Genomic DNA, 10,709 nt, shown 5'->3' with positions numbered 1-10,709 from the left:
ATAAAATAGCTTATATATGTAAAAATAAAAATGAATAAATATGGTAAAAAAAAAATACACCTGACAACATGTTTCTTATAGAATGAATGCAAAACCTGACACTATCAGTAGGCTACTGTTTTGTTTGTGCTGCTACTTAAAAATAAGGGTTAGCTACACTGTAAACTTAATTACACTGACATATTTCTGAGAAACACGGAGTGTTTGACGTACTTACACAGAGTTGAGGAACCTGCTCGGCAGGATCCGATTCTCTTCACTCTTAGCACGCATGCGCAGTGTTTGATTCATTCATCAAGGAATGAATGCAGAAAGTCACCTGGAGTAGCCTAATATGTGACAAAAGAGCTGGACAGCGTATTTAACCTGTAAGTATGATGAAAACGCTGGATTTAAAACATTATTGCTATTGTGCTGGTGTAAACCAAAGCATCAGACGGGCGTCTTTGGCAGTAGCGTCGCGTTTTAAAGCGGGGTGGAAGATAAAAAAATACTACGTAGTTAAAAAATGAAACAAATGAAAACACCTCAAGACCCGTGTGCTTGCTATTTTAGACGTAAAACGCGTCATGCGTGAATTAACGCCCGCACACCTGCGTCTTTGACGTTGCGTTGAAGATGTCAGCTGATCCTTCTTCAGGTTCTCTGCTCTGTATCCGTGCAAAAACACCGACGGCGTGAACCAACTGCTGTGTGTACAGCGTTTACAGCACACGGCTCTGATCTGCGGATCACGGATGGATGGGCATTCACCGACGTCGCGTTGAGCGTGCCGTTTAACGCGCATCTCTGGTTTATTTTAATTGTGATCTTTACAGATAACGCGTGTATGTACTCCTCATCCGTGCTCTCGACACGGATTATTCTGTAACACTACAGTGATATTTTGAAGGGGAACTCATCCGCTTTTCACACGCGCATCCTGCTTTATATGGTATGACGGAGTGTTTTACATGACAGACTGTCGATGTTTTTCCTCTATATCGCCTTATAGGCCGACGATGCTTTCGATAAACCAGCATGCACCAGGCCTTCATTGCTGTCAGTGAATAGAAGATTTGGAGGCCTTGATTTATAATGTTACTCTGGAAGTGATGAATTGTGATTTCTGATGAGTTTTGTATTAGATAGTGATGTTGAAGTGTTAATTCAGTGCAGGGTGCAATGTCAGTAGTCATTATAGTTATGCTAAAAGAGGAAGTTTACAAAATGCAAATGCAAAAACTTTTTTTATGTTTATTTTTAAAGATTTTAGGTTCAAATATAATGCATTATATATATTTTAGGTCTTACAGGCAACCATTTTTTCACAGCTCTTAGTTTGTTTAAAACGGTCCTGTGATGTGACATTTTTGAAAATGCAATGTGGTCAATATGGTCATAAAAGCTGTATGACTGATAGCTACAAGACGAGAAGCAAAATGCGGTGTTAAATTATTTTAGGTAGAGATTGCGTGTCAGCTACCAGTGAATACGCATATATAAACATGCAGTCAAACGAAGGCAAATAAAAGTAGCTAATAGGTCGAAACACAGCACAGAAAATCCTGTACATCCCAGATAAAACTCTCCAATACAATACAGATGGTTTCAAAGCAGCTTCATATAGTAATAAACAGGAATTAGCAATAATAATAATAATCATGCAGCAAATCCATGAAACGACAGTTTCAGAATAGTGACATTATTCAGCTCGAGTTAATTTTCATTGTTCACTAACAGTGTCAATATTCATTAATTACAAAATTAATTTGGCTGTAAAGCAGCTCTACAGAAGGCAATAGTGTCATAATTCAGCCAGGTCCAGTCAAACACACCTGAATCAGCTAATCAAAGTCTTCAGGGTAACTAGAAACTTCCAGGCAGGTGTGTTGGGCCAGAGCTCAACTCTGGCTTCCCCTGGAGCAGGACTGCTCATCCGCTCATTAGTAGAGACTCCGAGTCCTGAAATGTATGAGTGAGAGAAAGGAGACGTTCATAATCAGCTGTCGGGCGACTCCAGGAACAGGTTTGAGAACCACTGTATACAGATGGAGATGAGAATAGTCGCCAAATTGGCAACACTGAATGTAACCATGTTCTTTAGCAGGGGTCCTGGAGAGCTACGGTCCTGCAGATTTCAGCTTCAACCCCAATTAAACACGCATCAAGCAGCTAATCTCTAATTACAGACAGGTGTGTTGGAACTGAACTCTGCAGTAGGTCTTCAGGAGCAGGGTTGGAGATCCCCGTTCTATCCACCTTTTTCCTAACGAGCCTACTGTGCTTTAAATTATGGGAGGCACTTCCAGTTTGGGGAAGTTCCACTCAAAAAGACTGCAACAAATCACTTCAGAGGAAAAGATTGTGCTACAAATAATCCTTGTCCGTCATTTTGACTGAATGGGCTGTAAATTTCCATTCATTTTCTATTTTCAGAAGTCAGGAGAATAACGTTAGGTTTGGTAAATTAATGTGACGTGATATTAATAATTTAATATTGAGTAATTTAATAATTTATGCATTTAGCAGATGCTTTTATCCAAAGCAACTTACAGTGCATTCAGGCTATACATTTTTTACCAGTATGCGTGCTCCCTGGGAATCGAACCCACGACCTTTTGCGCTGCTAACGCAATGCTCTACCACTGAGTGTTTCATGTTTCCTTTGTATTCCACTGTAAGTAGATGAAGAAAAAAAAAAAAAAAAACACAGGCTACTGTGCATTTGTGGTCTGCTTTCCCGATTTAATTTACAATATAAACCATGAATAATTCCCTGGAATGCACTAAGGATCTTTCATTTTTTTCTCCCCAAATCCTCACCTCTCTTTCCAGGTTTGTTTTCACACGGATGCTGTAAAATCTAATTGTTACGAATTACATTCGTAATTATGTTCGAACATTTAACACGTCCGTAATATTGCTGTGGACAGAAGGAGGATCTTTAGGAGTTATTCATGGTATGCTGAAAGTAATTTGTTAATGCGTTTACACATTTAATGTCCCCTCATTGTACCCAGTTTTTGAAAATGCTTATTGCATTCATAGAGTGAACCTGTTGCTGATTGTTTACAGCATGAACGGAAGTTACTCCCATAATTTGCACAAAGCATCATGGGGCATAGAAAAAAAGTGGACAGCATGAGACAGGCTTTAGCCCTGTACTCTATTTCTTTTCAACAGAGTGCTCCATTTATGGCATATTTTTGTAAGGCCAACTCAAAAGTTCAAATCACCCTGGGTCCCTTGGCAAAAACCCAACAGGATTTTTCCATTGGTTTATTTTTGGATTGTGGAAAATGAGCTCTCTTAGGCTACATGTTATTTTCAAGATAATCAGCATTTATGAATTTTGAAATCTAAATGCAACAACCAGAAACAAAAAGTTAGACGTAGGTTATAAATGAACTATGCCACAGTAACATGACTTCAAAATCACCACCATTAAGTTTCCCGCAACTTTTTCAGTCTTGATTTAAAAAAAAAAAAAAAAAAACAACATTAAGGAATACGGGCTTGACTCCCGTTGCACGTTCATACAGACAGTATTCAAGACGCTGCTGTAAGCTGCTGTGTGAACGGGACACTTCGAGACTCACACCTGTAAGTAAATGCGGTTGTCAATCCCAAAAACTGACAGTGTGAACGTGGCCTTATATTACATCTTGTAAAAAGTGGCATAATTGGTGCCCTTTAAGGACAATGGAACCGGAAGTGCTAAAATGCAACTCGTTTACGGATTTCGGCCTACAAACATACCTCGTCCCTGCAGCACTAACAGTGCTATGATTTTCCAGCTTAATGAATTGCTCTGAATTCCAGTTGGTGATTTCAGGTAAATCATGTACACTCCGGCAGCCGATACGGGAGTGACGGTGGTGGAGAAGGATGCAGCTCTGAGCACTGCGTACTCACCTGTGGACTACATGAGCATCACCAGCTTCCCTAGACTACCAGAAGATGATGTTTCAGCCGACAACACTCTCAAATCATGCAGAGATGATGATAAATTCCTCAGTGAGCAGGACACAGGTAATGCGTTTGATCATAGTGCCGTCTGGTGTAGTGTCCACACAGTGGCCTAAATTCTGTCCTGTCTCTGTGTGTAGACCCTGATCTGTTCCTGAAGTCGGCCCGACTGCAGCGGCTGCCCTCCTCTGCCTCGGCCAGTCGGGACGTCTCTCCACTGAGAGAGACCAGCAGAGACCCGCTGGCACAGGATTGTGCCTGCACACGTGACGGGCTGACCGTCATCATCACCGCCTGCCTGACCTTCGCCACGGGGGTCACCGTGGCCCTCATAATGCAGATCTACTTTGGAGACCCGCAGGTGCTGTTAAGTACTACAAAATTTCGACTTGTGCGAAAAAGGGTTCATGCAAATAATGGGAGATGGAAACACATTTAGCAAATTCCTCCATGCGCATCAAAAAAAAAGTCATGTGACTTTGCATGATGGGATGGATCTCGTTGCACAGCATCTGAAACATTGTTATGGTCATTCCGAACAAAGTCTGTCGTCAAAGTATTTCTGTAGAATTGCCTCCCAGAACTACGACTGCTTTCCCCAAACAGCAGCATCCACCTCCGAAATCAATGACAGCATTTATTGCGTTTCATTTGCTCGCTCTCAGGCACAAGTAGTTCATTATATTACAAAATTATTGTATTCATTGGGTTCTCCTACTTTTCTTAGTGATATTTAGGTGGCAGTTTATCAGAAAAGTGACGATTTTGTTCTCTTTGACTCGTTGGATGGAAACTGTGGTTATTCGCAAGTGTTTGTGATATTTCAATTTTGCGCACAAGTTTGCAGCTTTGGATGAAAACCTGGCTATTGAGTACTACTTACGCATTTTGGAGGGTGGAAGATAAAATAGGTGAAAATAAGGGGAAAATTCCAATAGATTTTTTTGATAGATATTTTTTCCCAATAGGACTATAACTGTACCAGCTATTCAAAACTGGGATTGCTATACCAGACAAAGGGGGGACCAGTTTCTTTGCAAAGGGTCTAATTGGTTCTAGGGTGTACGTTCTGAGGTAAATGCATAAAGACCCAAAACAGTATAAATATCGTTTTCCAAATGTGTATTTTTCACTCAATATTTACAGTCAACAATGTACAAAGCACAAACAAACAAACAAACTTGCACAGGGGCTGACATACAAAAAAATAACTAAAGTAATGAAACGATGGAAATGTGCAAAGGCTTGAGTGTGGAATGTCTCATACGCTGTAGATTAGCCAAACCAGTTCAGGTCAATGTTTGCAGTGCATGGATAAGTCAATGGTCTTATGTGATGATGAGCTGATCTCTGTAGTGTAGAAGTCCTTGAAGTAGGAGGCTGGGAACGCTTTGGGTATAATCCTTGAGCAGTTGCAATAATGCACTCAAAAGAACGCCGAAGTTGTGCGTCCACACAGCAGTATGGTTGTAAACATGCAGGCATCAGCATGTATTGCGGCAATTAAGCTCAAGAAGAGGCAAAACAAAAATCCTCTCGAAAAGAGAACAACCAGTCAGAGTCCATAAACCAAACAAACATGGTATACAAATCATTGCAAAATAACCTTCATAAGCTTTCACCAAGATCCTTCAAAATACAACAAAGTGTGAAAATAAAACATCAAACTTACGGTTGAGCAGCAAACTAAACGTTTCTCAAACCATGATTGTTTGTTGCACAGCAAGAAACCATGTGCAGTTCAAACTGAGTCTCTCTCTCACTGTACTGATTCCTTCCTTTATACAGAAATGGTAGAGCTACTAGTGCCACCTAATGGTCCGGAGGAACAGGTGATGACTGTTACAGGACAGAACTGTTCCTTATTTTAGTCTCTTCTGTCCTCAGGTGTATAATCAAGCCGCGGTGGTGACGGATGTGGCCCGCTGCACGTCTCTGGGCTTTGACGTTTTGGGCAAACAGGGGTCCAGCGTTGATGCCGCCATAGCCGCTTCGCTCTGCCTGGGCATCATCCATCCCCACACCTCGGGCATCGGCGGGTACGAGTGCAAGTTCAGTGGTTCACAGCAGTCTTTGTTTACATATATGTATTTAGCAGACACTTTTATCCAAAGCCGCTTACAAAAAGAGGAACAAGGCAATTCATCAATGAGCCAACAATATTTGCATAATGCCAGTTTTATTAGACAACTAGATTAGGAAGCGAGCTAGAGAAGAGAAGAGATACGGGGTGTGTGTGTGTGCATTGGTTAAAAGTGTCTTCAGCTGTTTCTTGAAACATGATGGTCTCTCAGTAATTCAGGTGGAGGTTCAGCTCGTTTCACCAGAGAGGAACAGAGAGGGTGAAGGTGCTGGCGAGTGATTTTATGGGCTCATTGAGAAGAAACAACAAGGCGTTGCTCGTTCTTATTGTTTTATAAGGTAACCTTTAAAAGGATGGTTCACCCAAAAATGAAAAATTGGTAAATGCAAGCTCAGACACGCTTTACCAATAAGGTTTGTTCTTGTGCATCAAGCAAGTAGCGTTGATCTTCCACTTACCATATTTGATGTGATCAATGTTTATATGTGAATAAAAGGCTAAATTAAACCTGTTCAACATATTAAGTGATTATGTCAGAAGACTTGGATTTAAAATCTTGATTCATATTCATGTCTCGATGAACAAGAACATTTTGAAGTGTCAGAGTTTTGGTTATCTGCTGGACTGAAGATTAAAATATCTTCATTTGTGTTTTGAAGATGAACGAAAGACTTGTCGGATTGGAATGACAGGAAGTTGTGTAATTGATGACAGAACTCTCATTTTTGGGTGAAATATCCCTTTAAAGATTACAGACAAGGACTGGCAGAAACAGTGCTCCACTGTAATGGAAAAATGAAAATATTAAGGATTTGTGAATTTGAAATCACAATCAATTGTGATTTGAGCTGGAAAAGTAATAGAAATAAGCAAAAGTTATGGACATTGTAGGGAATGTATTTTTATTTTTCAAAATGTGTATTTATTTGAAATATTTTTCTTTGTGAGTGTTTGTCTAGTCTACTCCTTTAGGTATGATTTTTTGTTTTTTCAAATATTTTATTTAAAAAATATATAATTTTTAAAAATATTTTATTTAGAAAAGGTCTGTTTATGATGCCCATATTTTGCTTATTATAACTTTTATTTTAGGGTCTGTTAGAATACATTTACATGATTTAAATAAAATTGCATGATTATGGTTTATTATGTACATTGCTGCAGCACCTTGACTGCTGTAAAACATTTCAAATTTCTCTTTGTGAGTGTTTGTCTAGAGTAAAACTTGCTCACAGATTAATGCGAAAAGGTGTACAATGTCCATTTTTGGTGTGATTGTTTAAATAAGTTATATCGAAAGTCTGGCCAAAAATCTCTGTTAAAGGATTTTTTAAAACATCCTTTTCCAGTAAATCACTTATAACTGGAACGGTCATGGAAACTCACTGGTGAAAAACTCCAGGAAGGCACATGTGCAGGGCTAGAGAAATTGATTTTGTGTGTGATGAATGAGAAACAGTGAGTGACTGTATCTCACGCTCTTCTCAGTGGTGGCGTGATGCTGGTCCATGACATCCGCAGGAATGAGAGCCGGGTCGTTGACTTCCGCGAGACGGCACCCTCCGGGATTCACCAGGACATGATGTTACATGTTAATCAAAGGGTAAAGGTTTATTTCCATCTGCTTTCATCTTGTCTGGAAGTGCGTCATATGATAAAGCGAATTAATAATGCAAGCACGGTATCTGCACTGCGCCTGCTCTGCAGTGATCTGCGTCTGTCTTTCTGTCTGTTAGTCAGGTCTGTTAGTGGCTGTTCCCGGCTTGATCAGTGGACTACATCAAGCTCATCAGCTCTATGGAAGGTACAGTTTAAGATGAGCTGTGCAGTCACGCACAGCAGACAGATTTCACTGTTAGGGCCTAAAGTCTGGTTCACACTTCAGCTTATTTTACTAAGAACCTGACAAATGTGTTCTAATATGCAGTGTTGCTTAATATCCTCATCCATGTTGGTGTTTAATTAGGAAATGGAACCAAGCACTGACAAACCATATCACCTTTATAAAGGGTCAAATCCAGTCATTTCTATTAAGTTGATCACATTGACCAAAGCAGAAAACTGCTTGGTTTGAAAGTGACTTCTGTGTTTCATACATCACTACACTATTGACAATAGACAGGGACCCATGAAATATCGCCAATGTAACTGCATCTTATAATGTGGGTAAATCCATAGAAACAAAATAATGATTGTCAAGTCGAGACACATTTATTTATATAGTGCTTTATACAATACAGATTGTTTCAAAGCAGCTTTACAGTGATTAACAAGAAAATAGTGATAAAACAGTAATGCACACACGTGTAGTGTTAACTAATAATGGCACAGTTGTTTGTGTAAAAGAACACATCTGGAAATGAAACTTCTGCTTGTGGTTTTGTGACTGAGGTACAATTCAAGATCCTATAGACCCTTCCATATTTTAATCAGTTATCATTTTATAATTTTGAGTGGGTATGATAGGATTTTTTCCTCAAAAATGTGAGTTAATGTTATTGCATTGGACTAAAACTTACTGACTTTGCTTACAAAGGATATGACACAATTGAATATTTTTTTGTGCTTTTTTATTTCGATTTCTTTCCCCCACCTTGTTTCACTTCTGGTGTTCTCCAGTGCTCAAAAATGACCGGCCTACAACAAATAGCATTTTTTTTTTTTGCAATTTCTTTAAAGAACTGATTGATCATAGGCCTCACTGTCGTTTTTATTTAGATGAATAAACTTGAGTGAACGTTTTTCACACTGAGGTGCATGAGCTCAGAGGCCTACAATGAATCAGTTCCAAAAAGAAATACAAAACCAGTGATAATTGAAAGAAAACAAGTTGATAAAAATCTTGAATGCAGTATTTCATTATAATATAGCATAACGAGAGGTTTAAAAGGCCGGTCATTGTTAACAAGGAGCACCAAATTAGATCAAGGATTTTCAACACAGCACAAGGGTTAATGATGGCTGATGGAAAAGTGTTTTCTCTCTCCTCTAGAATGGCCTGGAAAGATGTCATCAATATGGCCGCAGATGTGGCAAGGAATGGATTCAATGTGACGCATGAGCTGGGTGAGCTTTCATCCCGCATGTCATTTACACTGAATGTTATTCTTTGGTGCACTGTAAGACTGTAAATGTAATATTTGTTTGTTGACTTTTAAGCAGTTTGGTATAACTGGCACCATCTTTCGCAGCTGATGCGCTGTCTGAAGTGAAGGAGCAGAATGTGTCGGATGCATTCAGAGATCTGTTCCTGCCGAACGGTCAGGCTCCACTCGCGGGACTCTTCACTAAACGCCTGGATTTAGCTGCCGTTCTGGACAGGATTGCAGCCAATGGAGTCTCAGAGTTCTACAGTGGGAATCTGACTCAGGAAATTACATCAGAGGTACGTCTCCAGTGTTATTTTAGTATTATTGATATACTATTAGAGCATTTATTCATATTTTTCATTTTAGTTTGAGTAAGTTCATGTGCTTTTTTTACATTTCAAGTTAGCTTTATTTTTATTTTAGTTTGGTAATTTTAGTACTTAAACTTTTGTTAACTTTATTTCAATTAATAAAAACAATTTAGAATAGTTTTATTTTTTTTAACATCACTGGTCTGACCTGTCAGATCATTCAAATCTTTCAAACATTGGATTTTTAAACTGTTTTAGCCATTTTCTTATGTTCTGTTTAATAACCGATCATTCAACATTTAACAGATCGTATGATAATATTAATATTATGTGTGTGTTTGTGGCCAGGTTCAAGCTAAAGGAGGTGTGTTGACAGAGGACGACTTCAAAAACTACACCAGTGTCATACAGAAGCCACTGCAAAGCCTTTACCAGGGTAAACACACATCAGTTTTCAACAGAACCTATAGATGTTTAAAATACTGCAGTTTATTACTTTATGAATTGCAGTAGTTTAGATGCAGTAGTCTATTGACCTTCAAAGTCCAGACAGCAGAGCAATAAAAACCTTTCTGCTTTACCCTATATCAATTTCACGATAGTGCATAATTACTGTTGTTACTCGACTTCTCAAAACAGGGTAGACAAGAATAGAATTCAGCAGAATTTTATAAAGTACACAGTCGTCATGCTTAGGTAACGATGTTTGTTTGGAAACTGACTGAGTAAAAGTTAAAACAGTCCATAATAATGTATTAAAGTAACTGATATTTTATGTACTTCAGTACTAAAAGCACAAGGGAATGCTTAAATAATGGCCCACAGATCCATCTGTGCAGGTGTTTGCTTTTCTGTGGGTCTATAGAAATGTCATTTTCTTCTAAATACAGTGTATTATAAGTCAACGTAAACACTGACTTCTGTACAGTGAGTATTTCTGCTTTACTTCTGCTAATGCAGTTGGAGTGATGACTCATTAATTAAGATAAAGCTCTATTGTTTCCCTTGTAAATTATAAGGGGTGTTGGGTGAAATGCAGATAGTAAAATGAGCATCATAAAGTGGGTAGTTCAGTTTCTGTCTTCTGATTGGATGATCCATATTTGAAGCCGTTGTAAAAACACACACCTGTTTATTTATTACCACATTATTTATTAATGTTTCAAGCTCCTGTCCTGTCTGGCAACCCTAAACAAACTACCGTTTATTTTATTATTTTGTTTTGCTTTGCTTTGCTTTGCTTTGCTTTGCTTTGCTTTGCTTTGCTTTGCTTTG

At 38.8% G+C, this 10,709-nt stretch overlaps 1 protein-coding gene across 1 annotated transcript in view; it reads left to right on the top strand.

Moving 5' to 3' along the window:
- Nucleotides 1-763: 763 nt before the first annotated feature.
- The window catches only part of LOC107668417 (gamma-glutamyltransferase 7-like), a gene marked incomplete at its 3' end in the record, with an annotated part of 19,965 nt that continues 10,019 nt past the window's right edge, over nt 764-10,709 (top strand). Inside the window, exons 1-9 of the mRNA XM_016460286.1 lie at nt 764-934; nt 3,818-4,014; nt 4,092-4,312; nt 5,839-5,990; nt 7,523-7,637; nt 7,771-7,838; nt 9,027-9,100; nt 9,226-9,419; nt 9,783-9,870. Of these exons, the coding sequence (XP_016315772.1) occupies nt 3,825-4,014; nt 4,092-4,312; nt 5,839-5,990; nt 7,523-7,637; nt 7,771-7,838; nt 9,027-9,100; nt 9,226-9,419; nt 9,783-9,870 (1,102 nt within the window). The remainder of the gene's footprint in view (nt 935-3,817; nt 4,015-4,091; nt 4,313-5,838; nt 5,991-7,522; nt 7,638-7,770; nt 7,839-9,026; nt 9,101-9,225; nt 9,420-9,782; nt 9,871-10,709) is intronic.

This window comes from Sinocyclocheilus anshuiensis, unplaced genomic scaffold (genome assembly GCF_001515605.1).
Source record: "Sinocyclocheilus anshuiensis isolate Anshui unplaced genomic scaffold, SAMN03320099.WGS_v1.1 scaffold8090, whole genome shotgun sequence".
Classification (NCBI taxonomy): Eukaryota; Metazoa; Chordata; class Actinopteri; order Cypriniformes; family Cyprinidae; genus Sinocyclocheilus; species Sinocyclocheilus anshuiensis.
The sequence above is the reverse complement of the archived record's forward strand: the minus strand, read 5'-3'. Positions and strand labels throughout refer to the sequence as shown.